The 20,286-nt window shown below is 32.4% G+C and overlaps 2 protein-coding genes and 1 non-coding gene across 5 annotated transcripts; all 3 read right to left on the reverse strand.

The window, feature by feature from the left end:
* Nucleotides 1-999: 999 nt before the first annotated feature.
* Nucleotides 1,000-6,954, reverse strand: LOC8272438. Of its 3 annotated transcripts, none has more exons than XM_002509576.4 (2): nucleotides 3,076-6,954; nucleotides 1,000-1,727 (listed from the first exon to the last, which is right to left on the reverse strand). In XM_002509576.4, the coding sequence occupies exons 1-2, from the start codon at nucleotides 5,448-5,450 to the stop codon at nucleotides 1,625-1,627; spliced, it is 2,478 nt and encodes an 825-aa protein (XP_002509622.2). In that variant the 5' UTR covers nucleotides 5,451-6,954; the 3' UTR covers nucleotides 1,000-1,624. The 3 variants fall into 3 exon arrangements, with proteins under 3 accessions (XP_002509622.2, XP_048230834.1, XP_015570357.1); XM_048374877.1 differs by having other exon boundaries at nucleotides 3,099-6,953; XM_015714871.3 differs by having other exon boundaries at nucleotides 3,122-6,951.
* A 5,027-nt stretch (nucleotides 6,955-11,981) lies between these two features.
* On the reverse strand, nucleotides 11,982-12,054 carry TRNAK-CUU. Its single transcript has one exon. It is a non-coding gene; the product is annotated as a tRNA-Lys (tRNA).
* An 886-nt stretch (nucleotides 12,055-12,940) lies between these two features.
* LOC8288054 (methylsterol monooxygenase 1-1) lies at nucleotides 12,941-16,458 on the reverse strand. The gene is made up of 5 exons (XM_002509577.4): nucleotides 15,972-16,458; nucleotides 15,088-15,410; nucleotides 13,650-13,797; nucleotides 13,527-13,559; nucleotides 12,941-13,325 (listed from the first exon to the last, which is right to left on the reverse strand). The coding sequence occupies exons 1-5, from the start codon at nucleotides 16,299-16,301 to the stop codon at nucleotides 13,245-13,247; spliced, it is 915 nt and encodes a 304-aa protein (XP_002509623.2). The 5' UTR covers nucleotides 16,302-16,458; the 3' UTR covers nucleotides 12,941-13,244.
* Nucleotides 16,459-20,286: the final 3,828 nt, after the last annotated feature.

The following is a 20,286-nucleotide window of genomic DNA, read 5'->3' on the forward strand; positions in this document are numbered from 1 at the left end:
GAAAATAAATAATAAAGGTTTGTATAATGAGTAGCATTGGAAGAGGGGAAGATTCTTGTATAAAGAGATGTCGTCCTATACTAATCATTATATTTCCTTTCCCTTTAACCCAGAAAAGAAAAAAGAAAGAAAAAAATGAGTGGAGCTAAGCATATCATACTAGCAAAAAGCTTAGTTGGTGAGCAGTCAGCATTTGGTATTGCCTTGCCGACAAGAATTTCTGTCTCTCCACTTAATGAGTAATTAGAAGACCCAGAAGTGGTAAAATATTACCATACTCATCAATTCCCTTCTACTTTTCTTGTCTACCCTCTTCACTTGATTTTATTTTTAACTTTTTACTCTTTTTTTTTTTTTTTTTTGTTATAGAGATTTCAGTTGAAAGTTTAATAGATCTGCTTTTGAGGTGCGTATGTGGGCGAGAGAGATGAGAATACACATTACATACAGTGAAAAAATAAAGGTATATGGTAAAAAGGACTGAAGTTCCATTCATATTATATCATTCCAAAATTGGAACGCTGCTTTTCTTCTAGTAAACTGCCCATTTTTCTGTTTGCCTATCAAATTCATTACTTTGATTCTTTTTTAAAAATGAAAATTATCGTTCTTTTTGGCTAACGGATTGAAAAGTCCTCCATGTGTTCTCCTGATAGGTAAGTAAATCCTTTGAGATCATATCCGAATGGAGTTGAAAAAATTATCATAGAAATTTGATCTAATATGCACATGCCGTTGTCAGAATGATGAGCTGAGAGTAATACTCTTTTTCTTTTTTTCCCAGTTTGGGGAGTATGGAGTTTTGGAAATCAACAAGTGAAACCAGCACCTTTACGCACACTGTATGTACTCACTGTACATGACAATTGAGATTAAGTGGAGATCCAATGATATTGTGCAATTATTTTTTATTTTTTTCTAAAAGAAAAGAAACTGCTCAAAGCTAATGAACTTTTCTGAACATGTTATGTATTAGTCATGAATTGCAAAGATAGGAAATGAGGATAAATGTGCAGTACTGTTTATTGCTATTAAATAGTATATAGGTTAGGATCCAGCTTGCATGATAACTATATATGCTGAAATGATAAAAATCAAAATGAATTTTGTTGCAGATCACTGAGGATCATAGACGTGTTGCTTCAAGCCGACAGCATTCCTTTGGCTTTGGGACCTCTTAAACACCTTTCTCGCAATTATGGGGAGCATTTGCCCAATTACCCTGCATGAACCTCACACGCTTTGAAATGTTTAAAGGAGACGTTACCACCAAGTTGATTTGATAGGGAAGAAAAGAAAAAAAGAAACTCCCTGATATCCATTCTCTCTCTCTTTTTATCTTTTTCCCCAAGAGAACCAAAGTGTGGAAAAAGACTTCCACTTCTTCTTGGTGGGATTCCACATTTCCAAGACTCAAAAACCAGGACATACTACGGATTTGAGGCGATAATAAAGAAAACAAACAGTTAGAGAAGTGCTCCTCCAGCTAGAAAAGGAGGTCCTTCCGAGGTAGTTTTGACCCATGTTGCGGAACCTGGCTTGCCATTCGCCCAACCCAACCAGTTTGTTCCAGTACAAAAAGACATTTCATTTCCAAGTCAATCCTTCCCTTCTTCTTGGATCCTTACGGCAGCATTCTACCTTTAATCATGTTCCATCTCATTCTACTAACCACCAACCATCTTACGGTGGCCTCTCCAGTCCAACAATATCTTTGTCCCCAGCGTCTGCAACCAAAGAATTTAATTATTTTTAACTTCTTCCCTTCAACTAATTAATAATTAATCATTATTTACATTCTGATCAAAGTTCTCTTTCCCCTAATTTGCCAGTTAAACCCACCAAATCAAAGTAAAACAAAAAAACAATTATCAATTAAATTCACATCAGTAGAAAAGAGCAGATTCAACTTAAGATTATGCAACTAGTTCAGAGAAGCAGTAGTGTAGTTACATTTTCATATATGATTCAGCTTTTCAACAAGGCAAGCTACCATGAAGCCTCTTGAGCAGATAAGGGTGTTCGAGGCAGGAACTTCACTAGTTTCACAACATCAAGAAAGTACAGATACTGCACAAATTCAACCGAGGATTTGTTTGCTATAGCTAGAGCTGAAACCTCTTCCTAATTCTAGTTTGCCAAGGCATCTCTATACAGGCAAATAAAGGACCACATACACTCCAAGAAGACGTGGAAAATCTTCAGGCAGACCCCTTTCAATCATTAACATATACAAGAAAAAAACAAGCAAGATGCAGCCATCAATGCTTGTTCAAGGAATCATAAGATCGTCAGCAAGAAATGAGGGATCCATGAGACAATTAAAACCTGAGAACCAGGGGTCTATTACACAATTGCCTCAACTTCAAAAAGTCAGCTGGGAGGACTTTCTTTTTGATGAATTTGAGAAGGGTAAATGACAAACTTTTAAGACAGAAAGCCAATGACTTTGGAGTACACGTACTTCAACAATGATCATAATGGTGAATGAATTCATAGAGACTGAAATAATGATTTATTAGATATATGGAATGACCTTCAAAGATTTATGGCAAGATTATGAAGATGCATCAATTCAAGTCCAGAAATCAACCGGTGTCAGTATTATCCATGCTGAAGATGATAGTATATAGCATACAAGCATTGTTATGCACTGATCTTGTTAAAATTCAAATTAGAAGCTACAGCATTAGAACCAAAGGAGAAATAATAAAACCTTTCCCCTTAAAAGTACTGTCATTTATGCAAATTACTCGAGGAACAAAAATTTTACAACATTCTTCCTGATATGTAAGATCTCTTCATACAGCAATTGCTACCTTTACAAACAAGAAGATTTTCTTTACTTCAACTCAAAAACTTCAAAAATCATTCTAGGATGAAAGAAGGGCACTTGCTTAAATCATGAGGCCATGCATTACTAGCTAGGCAAACAACAACCCCTCAATCTTCCATCTAAATGCCAAAATCTTCTAAAAGGTAAGTAAAGAAGTACAAAAAAAAAAAAAAAAATAGTGGAAAGAATTCAATAAATCCTACAAATTTAAAATTTAAAAGGAGCGGAAAAAATGTTACACTGAGGATGAATCAACAAGAACCTCATTCAGCACATCATCCTCACCGTTTGCCAATGCGAAAAGCTCTGCATCCTTATCTTCATCGCTTGAAAACTCCCGCCTCTCAAACTTTGAATGAGCTGCAACAAATATCAACTTTTGTGCCTTGTCCAATGCTGCTCTCGAGTGCCCATGGGCACACACCCATTTTAACAAAGACCAATTGCATTTGAATCCACAGGCGGTAGCATGAAGGAAAATAAGCCTCACTGCAACTTTCCCTAGCGACTTAAACTCAGTAAGATAAGTCTCCCACACAAGCCTACTACTTTGCGGATTGGCCATTCTCATCTTTCCTGTTATGGGATCTCTTTCCTTCATCTGTACAGCTCTGGCATACACTGGATCAAGCCCTTCTGTTCTCCATTTCATGAGTTCCATTAATGCAATATGAGCTTCCTCCCTGGAGACAAGCCTGGTTATGAGCTTGTCCACATCCTTTTCCTGCTCAGCTGTCAGGCATTTGAAAGGAGGAAGGTATTTGCCACTAGTGTCCCTAAGCAAATACAGTGGATCAAGTATGTATGCAGCAGCCCAAGCAGGATGATAATTCTTCTTGAACCGCCTTTCGACCACTTTCTCCACTTCTCCTTCCGCAATGTGGAACTTTGAACACCAATCCTTCACTTTTCCTCTTAGTTCATCCCACAGCGGCAGGCATTGACCAACTAATGGCCTCTCTGTTTCAATCTCCTGAGCCATTTCCTTGATCAACTTAACCAATGAATGCACCGCTTCCAGTTCATTCCAAAACCCCACATCTCTAATCATTTCAGCAACTTCTCTTGCAGTTGGATCTTCCAAGGAAACTATCTTATACGATTCATCTACCAAAACCATTGGTATTGCTCGAGCTGAGCTCAATATATCCTCTAGCATGTTATACACAGGACCAAAATCCATCTTCTCATGCTCACGCAACGGCACTCTCAATAATCCTGTATGTCCGTACTCCTGCAATTGATACTTATGGAAACTATTTCGAATTTGACTCTTGTTATTGATGAAATTTGCAAGTTTGAAGCAATTCTCAGTAACAGTCTTGAACAGTGAAAGCTCCTTGCTAAAGTCCTTAATCAAATTAGTGAAACCTTGGAATTGGCATGAAAGATTAACCATCCAATAATTCTGATTCTCTAAATTCCTCAGTGCCTTAGCCTTAAACCTGTCTGCAACTATACCTACACACTGCTGCACAGCACTCCCGCAAATGCCTGATATAGTCTCCCATAAAACCTCTTCTGCATACTTAGAAGGCACCGAGTCACTAACAAACACAGCTCTTCGATACAAACTCGTCCCATTGGGCAAATTCAATGTCAAGTTCACCAAATTCAACTCACTGAAACCCCTGTGATTCTTAACTTTCCAACCATCAGATGCAATTTGAAAAAACATAGCATCTCTAATTCTTGCCTCAGACTCGGCCTTAGTTTCTTCGAACTTAATATCCAACCTACCACCAGAAAACTCTCTTCTTGAAACAGCAGGCAAACCAACTTGATTCAAGAATGCCCGGAACTTAGGATGCTCAAGAGCAGAAAAAGAAACAGACCCACAAGACTCGTACACCCAATCAGCTAAATAATCAAAAGCAAAGTCAATCTGAGACTTGCTCAAAGCAGGCCCTGGTGAAGTTTTAGGACTTTTTAACTTCTTGACACTGTTTTCCAACATAGCTAAAGCATCTAAATCATCTTTCCCACCAGAAAGCATCAAATGCTGTTGTTGTTGAGGCAACACTGCCAACTCACCTGAAAATCTTGATGGATCAACAATAGCCAAAGGACTTACTTGATAAGAAGGTGCTACATATGGTACTGTAGCAGACACAATCCCTGAACTTGCACCAGCTGAACGTTTTCTATTATTATGTACTATGGCAGAAGCAGAAACTACACCACCACCACTACCGCCACCACTTGACGGTGAAGCTATCGTGGCTACTGGTGGTGGTGGTGGTGGTGTATTAGAAGAAGGGGAGATAGAAGAAATGGGTTTAGGCAAAGAATTAAAATTTGGACAAGTACCACGTTTAAGATGTTCAGAAGCAGTTCTGGAAGGATTAGAAGCTGAAAAAACGGCATCACATAAAGAACACCGGAGCTTAACTGCTTTAGGTAAACCAGTATCAGTGTTATGGACTAGCATAGGTTCTAAATGTGCCCAATACCACGCGCCTTTACCCTTTATAGCCTTTGTTCTAACCAATACAAGACCTTCATATCTCTTATGTACAGCTTTAGCGTTGAGCTCATCTGCTGAAGCTGCGGTGGTTGGTCCTCCTGAATCCACCGATGCTGGTGTAGTTGCTGTATTAGTCGTGGCTGCCATTATCGTTTAAATCAAGAAAACAAGCAAAAAGATTAAAGCTTTGAGATAATAGTTGAGAATTCTTTATAGGCTTTATTCCTGTTTTCTTGTTTCTTGCATTCAGCTTGGAAAAGCCGCCAGCGGAGGCGGTGTTGGTGGTAACCGGTTTTTAATTTTCCGGCGTATATTCATGCCGGTGGTGAGGTGATCGATCTGGGTTCGGTTAGTTATTTGTTAATTGCTTAAGAAGATTGTAACTTCGGTTTGTATTTTTATTTTATGGGTCTATTGTAGCTGGTTAAAAGAGAAGAATTTTCAAAGAAGAGAGAAATAAGAGAAATGGAAATGAAAGAAAGAAAGAAAGAAAGAGAGTGGGAGCATTAGTTAGTTGAAAAAGGTGTGTAAGAGTGGTATGCGCGTGTAGAGACTCGCAGTTTAAGTGAGAGTGGGGAACATGAAAGAGCAATGTTGATGGAAACTGCTACAATGAAGTAACACCACAGTCGACGTACGAAAGCACTACAGACATTGGTTGTCACTTCTTGGTCATTGATGTATGTAGCTCACGCGCCTTTTAAAAGGTTCTTGTTTTGGCATCCTTTTATGTTTTCTGCTTTTATTTGGTAAATTTATTATTTTTCTTATAAAATTATAAATTAGTTTCTCTTTTATCATTTCTTTGGTATTGTTGGGGTCTTGTAGGGAAGGGTCCCTCTTGTCTGTTTCTTTCTTCTCCTCTCTTTTCTTTTTTTTGCCTTTTTTTCTTTTTCATTTATTTTTAAAAAATTTACTTACTTTTAATATATTAATATACCATCCATGGCTAATGGAATAAACGTTTTGTATAAATTAAACACAAAATTATGATTTATTCTATTTTTAATGGTTGAAAGTATAATTGATTTACTAATTTTATTAGTCAGTGTATGAGTTACTCGTTCAAGCAATACTTATAGAATATGAAATTATTTTTATGATTATAATTTTTTGAATGGATTTTTTCCCACTAGTGTAAATTTGGAGTTTTCCATATGGGATCTATTGTCCATGTGGGATTTTTCCTTTTTTTTTTTTGTTTTTTGGTGAGAATAGGGACATTAAAGGGCAACCTAGGAATTTAATGAATTCAACCAGTATTTCTTGTTCTTCTGGGGCAGTTTTGACCAAGACAAACCCATTTGAGATTTTTTTTTTTTTTTTAAATTGAAAAAGTTCACCAAATGCCAATATGCAATCAAAGAAAGGGGTTGTGGGAATTCTTCCTTTTTGTTTATTCATTATTACTATACTTGTTTTTGTTGTCTTTTTCCAGTTTTAATGCCTAGGAGGAAAGTAGGTGGCATAGATTAGAGGGGTAAATTGGATTTTTATTTGATTCTCACTATAAGTCATTTTGTAATTAGTAGTCATACCCCATTTCCCACTTCACAACACAGTAAGCCTTTGTTTTTATCTTGTTGACTTGGTTTGAGAGAGATGAGCTTCCATAACAATTTTTAACATTTAAACAATATTTATTGCAATACTATTAGCTCTAAACTTTGGTTAAGATTTTCTGAGGTTCCAAAACAACAGATATTGTCTCATTTTGGATATTCTTTTTACCAATTAAGTACCTAATACATCCACTTCATTATTAATTTTTAGAAAATCATTCTTCAATTGGGTAGTTTTGGGCAAATCATTTTCCTCGATCAGCATTTTAAAGTTACAAAATTCTCATGAGAAAAACTAAATAATTGTGAAGTAATATTGAGTAAATGGAGATGCTCCTCACTTTTTTAACATGTTAGTGTATAAGAAGCCAGTGATGGGCAATAGGATCCTATGCAGCAAGACGAAGGAGCGTATGATTCTTGCAAAATAAAGAAAAAGAAGTGTGAGTTATGGAGGGGCCAAGTGTGTTTCTGTTGTCAATGCTTAAGTTAGTACATTGAAAATTCTAGACTCAGAGAAGAAAAGATCAATAGGAACCTTCTTTCTCATCTTTACCCCATGCACATATGATAATATATTATATAACACACATATTCTTCTTACTTATTTTAATTTTAGCTTAATTTTATGGAAAACATTGAAACATATCATGATTAAGGGTGTGCAATTGATTTTTTTTTTTTCCTAATTTATTATCCGAACCAAAAATTTAAAAAAAGAAAAGAAAATACACAAACCCCCTTAGAAAAAGGGTAAACTGTATCTTTTGTAAAGGGATTAGGATGTTGATATTCATTCATTATTGTAGCTGTAATCAAATAAGTTATATCTATCAAATCTTTGATTTAATACGCTTTCTCTGTACATGTAGACGAATGCATTGAACCATTATCAACCATTAAGAACAGGAAATGATTGAAAGGGGACTTGTCTTGGTTAATTAAGATATAAGCTATCTCATTTGAATTTTTAGGTTATATGTCAAGAAGTGATAAAAAGAAAAATCATTCAGCATTTGCTAGTGTCAAAACAGCAGTAACCTTATCTTGGTAAATCGATGGAGGCTGACTATAGGAAATTACGACTCATTATTTTCTTTATCTACCAAATGGAGATGGTAACTAAGGTATTAATCAGGTTAGTGGTCAATATTGAAGCATTATTAATCAAACACCACATATCACAAATTTTCGTTTACCTTCGAAGTGTAAGAATATTTTAAATCCATGAAAATGAAATTAAGAGCCCCTACCCTCTGATTTGGTAATGCCATGCAATTTTGAGTTGTAAATATGGAAACTGGAGGCTCAGAGACATTTGAAACAACAGTGAAGTAGTTGGAATTCTTGGTCTACTGCATGCTTTGTGATGAGAGACATCGTTAGATTACTGATCCTACCATAGAATTTGAACTGTAATAGACTCGGCTCCTATGATCTATAAATCCACATTATCTTCATTGCATTTTGTGACATTATAGGGACTTGTTACCTAAAATTCTGTATGCATGCTCAAAAAAGGAAAATTCTGAATGTTAGGCCTTTAGTCTGGTCTCCACCACAATGTTGTTATATCTCTAGGAATCAGGATTTTTTTTTTCAAAGATAGGAAAATATGTGTTTTGCCTTGTCATTTTCAAAACTTTATGAGCCTACAAGAAATTTGATTTCTTTATTTTCTTTAAGAAAAAAAAAAACTTTTAAAACATTTCCTAACAAGTCTTTGTCCCTTATTGTTATGTGTCTTTCCAACTGAAGTAACATCTTCAGTTCTTTACACTTCTTTCCTCCATAGTAGATGTGTAATCTTGAAATGTCTCTTCCCATTCTTTTTTATTCCCTTCTATGCTGATTTTAGGGCCTATTCGAGTGACTTGAATTGCTACGGAGGCTAAAGAAAAAGAAAACTGTGCAGCACTTATTAATGAAGCAACATGGTATGTTTTGTTGTTTGGTTTAAGGTTGTATCTTCATGATTAATTAGGTTTGCCAAGTTTAAAGAAAGTAGCAAAATCACTATTCGAGATTACATTTTCATAGGGAAAAGAGAAAGAGCACCCAACAAACCATCTATAGCCTTCTATATTCCTGCCCAGATCAACCCACACGTCACAATATTATTACAGTTACAGTCTAATGCTACCACCACAATTCTGGAACTAAAACACTGTGGTGATGGCAACCCACACCTCTTTTAGCTCAGAATCTCCCATTCCAAAGATAGACGTACACCGAAGAAATAGCCTCATTTAGAGAAAGACCATCAAGACCTAGCTTTACCTTTGTGATAATAATAATTACATCAAAAATATTTTAACTAAACACAGAGATCATTAAGAATATTAGATATGTAACTTCTTGCACTGTTGAGAGGTAAAACAGTTAACTGATAAAATCAGTAATCTCCATCTTTAAAAATTTAATCAGTTCAGTTCTTAAATTTATATATTGATCAGAATGCAAATCATACAAGTTCTATACTACTGAGCCTATTAAAACACAAGGTACACCAGCAATAGCAACAAATAATTAATGTTTCTCATGTTGAGAAAGTTGTTTGTGCATTAAACAAGAATCATAGTGCCATATATCTTGCTAGCAAAAAGGGATAAGGTCAATGGACCCTATTTTTCATTGACATTATTGAAAAGAAAAACAAAAGAAAGTGATTAATTGCAGAAAAGAGTTTAATGGGCAATCCCTGGTGTCTCATTATGAAATTCTCATACCTTTTATCAATTGCTACCTAGTTTGCATTATTGCATATAACTGTTTTTGTTTGAATTAATGATCATGAATTAATTTTTCCATTTTCTTCTTTTATCTCCATTAAATATGCTATGCAATAATTGTGGGTAGCGTTTCTTTTTAGGCTTAATTACTAATAAATAAAAAACCTGTCTAACATTTGTAGTATGTCATTTATCGAATCAAATCCCAAACTATCCTCTCAAATTTAGCATTTCGGAAAATTTACACTGAAAAATGCTTATATAACTAAGAAAAAATCTTGTACTTTGAATGATTTTCAAATCTAGCAAATTATTTGTTTTTCTTGGTAAGTTATACCATTTAAAATTTATTTCAAATGTAGTTAAAAATATAAGATATTGAATTGGCGCTCAAGATAAGTAATTAATTATAAGGTTTATGACTAAACCAACCATTTACTACTTTTCTTAAAATATGAAAAGATTCAACTTTCTATTTTTAATCCAAATGAAAGAAGAATATGTGGCTGTATGCCAAGTATATGTATGGGTAAATTGAGATATGACATATATGTTTCATTAAAAATAATTAAAAAATAATAATTTATTATCATTTTTAAAATAATTGATTTATTTTTATCTGTAGTGCCAAGTCATCATTTTATGGTGTTAAATTAAATTGTCTTGAAATAAACGTTATAACATACAACTAAAATAGATAAAACAAATAGAATGGAGTAGACTAAATTAGACAAAGGGTAGCAAGAAAAACAACCCTTGTTTCGTCCAAATCATAAGAGTGACTCAAAATCGAATGGCAGCAACTCTTACATATCCTTTAAATAAAACTAAAATGGATATTTGCATCCGTGTTATTGAAGTAGGTGAGGAACAGTACATGTGTGAAAGTGCTATTACACATAGTAGATAGTAATGTTGATTGATCTTAAGCTACGAAGTTGAAATATGATACCATCCACAAACATGCAAAAGTGATGAGTCCAATTTTAGTGAAAACAACTCAATTAAACCCTTTAAGTTGAAGCTAAAATAAGTTGCATGCATCACCTTTTCTTCTTTTTAGAATTTCTTTTACACAGGAGAGCAACCAATCATTTAGATATACAAAGAGTTGGATTTCAAAATTATAAGCTGGAGTTCATTATGATGGGCTGTAAGTTGTACCGAATCAAAGAAAATTGTATCTTCATCATGCTCTCCCCCAACATACTCCACAGATAAAGAAAAAGGGCCAAACAAAATAAAATGGCCACTAAAGGTGAGGTAAATAGAAAATGGTGTTTACTCATTTAAGATCCCATGTATACAAATCCGATAAAATCCCATAAACCCAAAAAAAAAAAAAAAAAAAAAAAGAGATATCTTCGAAGTGTAGTTGAAGAACATGTCTCAGTTGACATCAATTTAGGAGTCACGAATGTCACAAAAATAAGTAACGTATGCATGATGAATATTCTCATGTGGACCAAAAATAAATAAATAAAATAAAAAATGTCAATATAATAAAGAGAAATGGTGGTGTGTTTGGCATGGAAATATATGGGAGCATTGATAATGAAGTCGGGACCCATGATTACCACAAGGGATTATAACCACGTGTATGATAAAGATGATAAGGTAAACATTCCCCAAATGATGCTCGGAAAGAAAGAAAGAAGCCTATTGTACTGGGTCTAAGAAATAATTTCGAAATTTTATTACCAACTCACCCTATTCATTCTCTTTTATTAAAAGAAAAGAGAGGGGGGAGGCGGGTCCAATAAGACCTTGAAAGAATGAAGCTTGTTTTTTGCAAAATTAGAACAGCTGGATTGTTATATCAAGCACATGATCATTGGACCCACTTTCGAGTGAATTTGGTTACTTAATTTTATTACTTCCATCTGTAGATCACTTAAATGCAACTTAATTGGATAATAATTGTACTGCTTACTTCAATTTTGCCAGTTTATGCTGTTTTTCTCCTATGCTAATTGGAACATCTTTTTTCTTTTCTTGCATAATTTTTTTATTGATGGATTGGGTCGCTCTCTTCCTTTAAAATTTACTTTTATTAGGAGTCACATTATAAATACCAAAAGTCATATATGTTTTATTATGCCTATAAGATTTATGTTGGAAGCATGTCATATACTCCCCATTTTTGTTTTTTCTTTTCTTTTTTTCAGCATCCAGGATTAATGCTTGGGTTTCACCTCATTCAACAAATACATAAAAAGTGGTAACCCCAAATTTATCTTCTTTCCCTTTCTTTTTTCTTAATTGAGAAATTAATTACGTGCTAGTAAGTGGAAAGAGCCCATCCTTAGTGAGCCTGGTCCATAGGAACCAAAACATAAAAAGAGCCAGGCCGAGGCCTAAAAGAAGAAGAAAATTTCAAAAAACGCCCACCGTGGGGCTCGAACCCACGACCACAAGGTTAAGAGCCTTGCGCTCTACCAACTGAGCTAGACGGGCATTTGAAAGACACTGGCCATCTTGAGAAGAGGAGCAGTCCATAGAACCAAAACCTAAGAAGAGCCACGAATAAAAGATGAAAAATTCTAACAGCCGCCGACTCAAACCCACGACCACAAGGTTAAGAGCCTTGCGCTCTACCGACTGAGATAGACGGGCCTCTTGCGTGTACCTTAAATTTGTTTACTCTCTAAGTAAGGCCAGTGCAAAGGGAAGGGCACTCATTTGAATTATGGGTTTCTCAAGAAATCAAGCTTCAGTATCATCCAGTCTCCCAATCTAAGTAAAACTGGGTTATCGATTGGCAACTTTTTTTAGAAATATTCTTAAATCAACAAATTGTATAATTTTTTTAAAAAATATATTATTTATTAAATACAGTGGTTGTTTTTTATTTTTATTTATTTTGTTGTTTTATCAAAAAAATAATTAATACCGTATATTTGATATTTTACACAGTAAAAATTTAAAAAAAAAAATTGCCCCGTATCTTTAATAAAGAATAACAAAAACATGGATATTTTGTTATTTTTCCTTATCTATTTGGCAGGTAACCAATAGAAAGAAGTGTAAGATATAGCATTTCCGATAAAGAGCCAGCTAAATTCAAGCTTCAATAACTTTCAATTCTGCTGATTAAGGAAACATCATCTATCATCAGAAAGGAAGAAGCACCAGCACAGAAGCATGGTCATCTGAGCCATAAAACTCATTCCTCTTCCTTTACTGTATTTACCCATTTCTTCTGCAAGCAAATAAGTGTACAGCCACTTGACTATCCCAGATGCATGGAAGTTCAACAAATATAGAGTTTTACTCTAGAAAAAACACATTATATATATATATATATATATATATATATATATATATAATATTTGAAGTTAGATAAGGAAACATGATAATATGCATCTATATTTGGATGTTGAACAAAAGCTACACAACAACACTTAAATTCACAAACCATCATATAGCAATCCACAGAACTTCATTAGCAAAAGCCCCGAAACTCTGAAACTTAACATGGAAAAGCTAGATTCCCCTCATGCTACACGAATGACAGTTAATCCCACCTGAAATACTAAAGACTCCTAAATTAAACAGACTAGCAGATCGAGTCAACTTGAGATGAAACGCCTCCATGAGATGTACACTAAGCACATTGATTGGAAAAACTTTCTGCAGTTCCGCAGCTAGTCAGACTTAAGATCTTGTGTAGAATCGTAGTATGAGCCTCCATTCTGATTACCTCCATTTTCCAACCCCTCTTTCAACTGGATTAAATAAGAGCAGGATACCATTATCAGAAACAAAATTGAAACCAAATAGAAGGCAGGAACATTATTATAATTATTCAGGCAGCTTTATTCAAACTATTTGTTGCTTTCTATAAGGGAATTTTAATATCAGATATCAGGTAAATTCCGACAATGAATTAGTATTATTAAAAAAAAAGATGGTTGCAAGTTCAATACCTTCTTAATTACCTTCTTCTGGAATCGATATCCCTAATCAAAGAGCATGCACCACAAAACAATTAATCAACTGAAATAATATCATAACCATAAATAACTTACTGACAAGATTTGTCTCACTACCTTGTCAGTTCCATAAATAAAGTCACAGTATGTGAAAACTGAAGCAAAGTTACTCTGGCTTTGTCCTCCGACGTAATGATGGTAATCATGGTAATCTGCACCACCATAAAATGGAATATATTTGGTCGGAGTCCAGGGGAAGTCATACCTGCATAAAAGGCATAGACATTAAATGTACTATGTTCCCCATAGTCAAAATAGTAGTTCTTAATATGTATAGCAAGAAAATGAGGACCAGCACATGAAAAATATATGCAATCGTTATGCTGATGCTTAAATAGATTGATATGGAGGAATAAACCATTAAATACAATTGTCATATTCGAAGAAAGAAAGAACTCATTTACTTCACATGCATCTATGTTAATCTGTCTCAAAGATTCCAGCAGTAGGTAATTACTGTTCATGTTTCAGATATCTCATAAATCTTTTCCCTCCCTTTTCCTGAGGAAGAGAGATTAAATTTGCATCTATTTGCACTAGTCGTTCCCCAAGTTTTCTGCATCTAAGACCACCACCATCATTAACCATCTCAGTCCCAGACCAACTATCCAACCTAGGCTGAGAGTAACCTAATCTCACAGAAGCTAGTTCTTCAAATGCATCATTATGCCTTAAGCATCTCATTCGTCCATGTTAAAGACAACATTTGACCTCCTGTTAACAGGTACTGAGTCCTATAAATAGAACTTTCAGCTCCTAGGAGAAAATTTTTGCTACTTCAGTCGTCCCTCTACTATATTATCATCCCAAAATTGTATGTTAAGCCAAAACAATAGCAAAACCATTATAATCCATTATTTGGTGGTGAGCACCTCTCTTACAGCAATCCATTCTCAAACAATTACAAACCTTAGACCACAAAGAAACAAACAAAAGCATCTAGGTCACAGACCCGAACCGAGTTCTATGGTCTGGCATGTAGGGGCTTGCAAGAAACCTCTTTAATCTTCAATATCGAACAGGTAAAATAAATGAATACTCCAAATTATTCTTGTTATAGTGGATCATTTAGATCCCCTTCTGACCCAGTCCATGCTGATCTAAAGGAACCAAGCATACTCATCACAACTAATTGACAACTATAAAAAGACCCACTGGTTGCAAGTTTCTATTATGTAGTTATGTAGAAAAGACTGACAATTGTTAGTTTGGAAATCAACATTAGTTTAAAATCCAACAGTAACGTACTAAGCAAAACAGAATACAACTAATAAAGAAAGAAAATATAAAAGCAAAAGTGCCATTTTGATCCTAGTCCTCATCAGGAAAAGATAGGCCACTGCTGAAGATACTTGAAATCCCCTAGTACTTTTACCAAAAATTCTATGATAAAAGAAAAAGCAATAAAAAAAATTCTAAAGCTGGCATCATTTTATCACAATAAACTAAAGAAGAAAAGGGATCTCAACACATAAGAAAACATTAGCATGCGTACCCGCTGTGCGTCTCAATGGCCTCAATCTGCCGTAAAGCGATCCACAACCAAAATGTGATCATGTGTCCAGGAACTATTGCTGGTCCAAGGAAAGATGGTATTCCAAGGATCAAGATTTCAGCCCAGTGTGCATATGGAGCAGCAAAACCAATAGGAGCAGCATATTCATGGTGAACACTGTGAATTTTCTCATAGCCCCATTTTCCATGAAGGAATCTGTGGATCCAATAATTGGTATAATCCTCCACCAGAAAATATACCAACAGCTGCAGAAAAATTTCCCATCCTGAAGGCAATGGCAAACTTGTTCTGATCCCAATCATCTGTGCATGCAAGAATTAAATCAACCATATTAGAAGTATACAACTATCACTTAATTAGCAAAGAGGATCGGCAATAAATACGAAAATTCCCAAATTTTCAGAATAACCCAGTCACCATCCTAGAGAATCGAACTTAACAAATGACCATCCAACAACCAACAGATGCTTGAAGGTCAAAAAAGAAAGCACAATTCACAAAAGATTTCACATCTCCATTAACCTGATTGCGCTAGAAATAAAGAATAGTGCAATAAACAACAATAATAAAACACATTCTACTATAATTCCAGAAACCCCAATAACTCTTCTTGCTCACAGAAAATGAGAAATCGTTAACCCCCTCCTAAAAAAAATTCAGTTTCCAATTCAAGGAAAAAGAAAAATCCCATTAGATGTATAAACAAATGCAAGAATAACTCACAAATCTCATTCCAAGGAACCCATTGCACAAAAGAATGTAACTCCAAATCAAAACCTTTAGAGTACCCAAATGAAAAAGAAAAAAAAAAAAAAAAGACCTCAATAAATCCATATAACAAAAGACCACCAAAAAATTCATACCTTAATAGAAGGATAAGAAACCAATTGCAAAGGACCCACAATAAAAAAGAACATTTTCATAACATCCTTGTAACATTTGAGCATTTCAGACCAAGAAAGCTTAACTTTTGGTTGAATCTTATACTTATCAAACCCAGCAAGTCTCATGAGCTCAATAAGAACAACAGGTAAAGGTACAATTGAAAAGATCAAAAAAAGAAACAGAATGTTATGGCAGTATAGATAGTAATCTGATTTGTTTGCTGAATAATTTAACCATAATGTCTCAGAAAATGTGAGGTTCCGGCCAAGTGCGGCCGCCGCCTCATCTAAGGTGGTGTACGTCAGCATTTGGCGGTGGTGGAAGGAGGAGGATAGAATGACGTGGAAATATCGTTTGGGGGTGTTAGTTAAAATATGCGGGAAGTTTTTAAACGGATTATATTTGGCGATAGTAACAATGGGCGAGGAATCTTTATATTTGTGTACATAGTTTTGATTGAGAGATGACAAATTTATATCAGCTGTTACACCTGCACTTGGATCCCACTCTCATTTTTTATTTCTTTTTAACTCATTTTTTTATTGCATACTTTTTTACATTTATATCTTTTGAAAATTTGTATAATATTTCCTTTTCCAATATTGAGATTTTTATTTTCGTTTATTCACATTTTAATGATTTATTTTATTTTCATATTTAAATTCTCAATTCTTTTGACTTAATCCATAAGAGATTACCTATTAAATGCAAATCGAATTAAAACAATTAATGAAAAATAAATATATTTTATTTATATAAATTTCTTTTTTATAAATATCATTCATAAATTTATAAATATACTTAATTTGTATAGATTTTTTTAAATGCTGTTTGTATTAATTATCAATACGTTGTTGATATTGGATGAGTAGTTCAGTTATAGACCGAATCTTTTCTAGTATAAAAATTAATTATTCCATACGATTTATATATTTCTTTATAGATATTTATAAATTTTATTTATTTATAAATGTATTTGTAAAATTTAATGTATCTTAATGATATTTTCATAATGAGAATCAATTAAAGTCTAAAAATAATCAATTCATGATTTAAAATAGCTGAATGGACACATTACAATTGTAATATATGTGTTCTCTTTTCTTTTCTTTTTTTTCTAATGTGGCTCTCTTTATTCCTTTTAAAGTAACCTCTCTCAATTTATATGTATAGGTAATTTTTATTTTTCTAAGTTCTTTCTTCTTTTGAAATAAATTGAGAACTTTTTTAACAGTTGATAATCATATTTTATTTATTTAAGTACTTTTATTAGATGATTTAATTGTCCAATGATTCAAGTTAGTCAATTCATTAGGGTGTATTTAATTAAAACTTTTAAAGATTTTGATGAAATTTAAAAGTCAAGATTTATCTAATAATAATAACAAAATCTATAAGTCATGGAATATTTAATATAGATTTTTAAAGACTTTTAATTTTTTTTTTTTAAATTATAAGGTATTCAATTACAACTCTTATAAAGTTTTTAAAAGTAAGCTAGTATTTAAGAACTCATTAACTTTTATAGACATGAACTTTCATATTCTTTTAATGACTTCTTATGCATTATTATGAATAAAAAATTTCAAGATTTTTCTTCCACTTTTCATTAAGATTTCAATAGATTTAAAAAAAAAAAACTCATTCTTTTTTTAATTTCCTACATTATCATCTTCATTTCTCTCTACTATATTCTCCATCTTAAAAATATAAAAAATAATAAAAAATTTAAAAATTAAAAATTAAAATTTATTTATTAATAATATTTTTTTGTACTCACACATATAAAGACTTCTAAATTTTATTAGAAAAATTATTTGGATAATTTTTTTTTAGTAAGTATAATTGTCAGTTTAAATATTTATCAAATAATTTAGTAAACGTGATTATAATTGGTTTAAGTATTTATCAAATAAGTAATAAATAAAATATAACGAGTATGACATGAAATTAGTGGTTTAATTAGAGACAAATTATAATAGGATAATTTTATTTACACAAATTATTCTCTTGATAAAAAATAGTATTAATGTTGTGAAAAAATAAAAATAAAACTGATATGAATTCAATACAACAATAAAATAAAATCTGTTGTTTGCATATTAACATTATGTAAAATAATATTTAAAGTCAACAGAAAAGAATAAAGAAAATAATAAAAGTAAAATGATTAAATTTATTTTTAAATAATTAAATAATAATTCATGAAAATTAATAAAAGTCTATTTATGTCTATAAAAGTATTTTTAAGTAAAGTCTGTAAAAATTATTCATTAAAACATAAACTCTATAAAATTTATTTAAAATTCAAAAACTCTTTAAAAGTATTTATTTAAAAAATTTATAAAAATCTTAATTAAATATCATCTCTTTATTTTTATTATATAATAATTTATATTTTTATTAAAGATCTAATATTTTATTAGAACTCATAAGTTATTCAATATAAAAATATATAATTTTGAATTATAAAATCAAAATTTAAAAATTTAAGTGTAGTATTTATGTTAATTATTGAAACGAAAATTTTATAAGTAGTGATTTGATTAATGATTAGAAAAGAAAAATGAACTATAATTTGCAATAAATAAATAAAATAAAAAAATATCTTCTGTAATTTGAAAAATGAACTAGCTTTTTATTTTATCTTTTCCGTGAACCCATGTTGATTAATATTTTTCATTCTTTAATATCTTATTTAGTGTTGTTTATTTATAGATTTTACCTATGAAATATAAAGTTGAACCGAATCTTTCTCTCAAATCCTCTTTTTTTTTTTTTTTTAAATGAAATAAGTAAAAGATTTACTTAGTCTATCTCTCTTTCATAAACCCATTCTAATAAATATTCATTATTTAATTCAATTTAATTTTAGACTAGTTTAGCTTTAAATTCTAATTTTGGAACCCAATTTCCTCTTTCTCATTTTTCTGCTTTCATTTGGTAAACCTCCATAGTTCTCTTATTTTCAATTTCTTTGTTTTCATTTTCAAATAATACTATTTCAAATATTTAATTTATCGAGTATAATTACACAATTAATTTTTAAAATTTTAGTTCGGCGTCACTTTGTAAGAATAATACAAGTCTATGTTTTGATTTTAAGCCATTTGACAATTTATTTAGAAACAAAGAAGAAAAGAACAAACACATAATCCAATCTCGAAAATAAATTATTTATAGACAAATTGAAGGCACAACCCATCATCGATCCAACATATAAAGCTCTCAAAATACATATTAAACATTATAATAGTTTGCTACTGGCGGTACATTTAATATAAGATTACATTATCTGTCCCAACATAATAATAATAATAATAATAATCTATTCATCCAATTTCTTTCTCATCTAACAATTTGTGAATCTGATATTGAAAAGGCTTTTTAATGCTAACGAAACTTGGGAAGAGATATAAAGAAAATTTAGACTAATTTCTCAACCATATTGTGGAGAAGTTAAGTTACAGGGATTGATAATAATGATGGTGAAATTAAGACAGTAAATCAAACTAAATGAGAGGGGTGTCTATAAGACAAAGGCAAGTTATTATATAAATATATAATAATATAATTTTATTTTTGTCGATTATCATTCTCACGTATGAAACGGAAGATGCATGATTTCCGTTGGAAAAGAAGAGAAAAAGAAAAAGAGTTGCATGAGGACAAAAACTCTTGGAGTTATGAGATTGTTTGTCTTGTTGTCTTAGTTTTTTGGTATAAATAATTGAAGATTCGAACAGTATGCAGGAGGAAGGCCAGTTTTGTCATTATACTTTTGAATTTCGATAAAATGCTAAATTATTCTTCATCTTTCTGGAGAATACAGTTTTCTAAATAATTTCTAATTACTAGAAGAAAATGCAAACTACTACGAGAAAAACTCTGAAGATATGAATTCAGATACTCATTAGGATTATAAATAGCACTGAAGCCTTTCGCCGAATTTAAACCATATTAAGTAATATTTGATGCCGATTAATAACAAAAATAAATACAGATTTACAGTGACTAAATTACACTTACTCTATGTTGCTCAAAAAAAAAAAGAAATCATAACTCACTCACAAACCACTTCAATTTGAGCCCAGAAGGCAGGCAGATCAGACTCAAAAGCCACACTCCCTTAACTCTAATATTATTCAGATTAATACATGCTTTATGACTCGGCTTTCTTTTGTTTTATTTTCTTTTTACTCAATTTTCAGTACGAAATGATTGCTTCCTCTTTTCACACCAGATACTGGTGCTGTGTCCTCTCTTAACTCCATCCCTGCTCCCACTGCAAAT

Source organism: Ricinus communis, chromosome 5, assembly GCF_019578655.1.
Source record: "Ricinus communis isolate WT05 ecotype wild-type chromosome 5, ASM1957865v1, whole genome shotgun sequence".
NCBI lineage: Eukaryota > Viridiplantae > Streptophyta > Magnoliopsida > Malpighiales > Euphorbiaceae > Ricinus > Ricinus communis.

Bases quoted from the DNA above. Each gene is read 5' to 3' on its own strand.
- LOC8272438 (XM_002509576.4), bottom strand. From the start codon at position 5,450: ATGGCAGCCACGACTAATACAGCAACTACACCAGCATCGGTGGATTCA. The intron at 1,728-3,075 runs GTAACATTTTTT...CTTTGGTTGCAG, and splicing joins CTTGTTGATTCATCCTCAGT to ACGCTGGGGACAAAGATATT.
- LOC8288054 (XM_002509577.4), bottom strand. From the start codon at position 16,301: ATGCTGACGTACACCACCTTAGATGAGGCGGCGGCCGCACTTGGCCGG. The intron at 13,798-15,087 runs GTACGCATGCTA...CCTTTTATGCAG, and splicing joins GCCATTGAGACGCACAGCGG to GTATGACTTCCCCTGGACTC. The intron at 13,560-13,649 runs GTAGTGAGACAA...CTCTTTGATTAG, and splicing joins TTATTTATGGAACTGACAAG to GGATATCGATTCCAGAAGAA.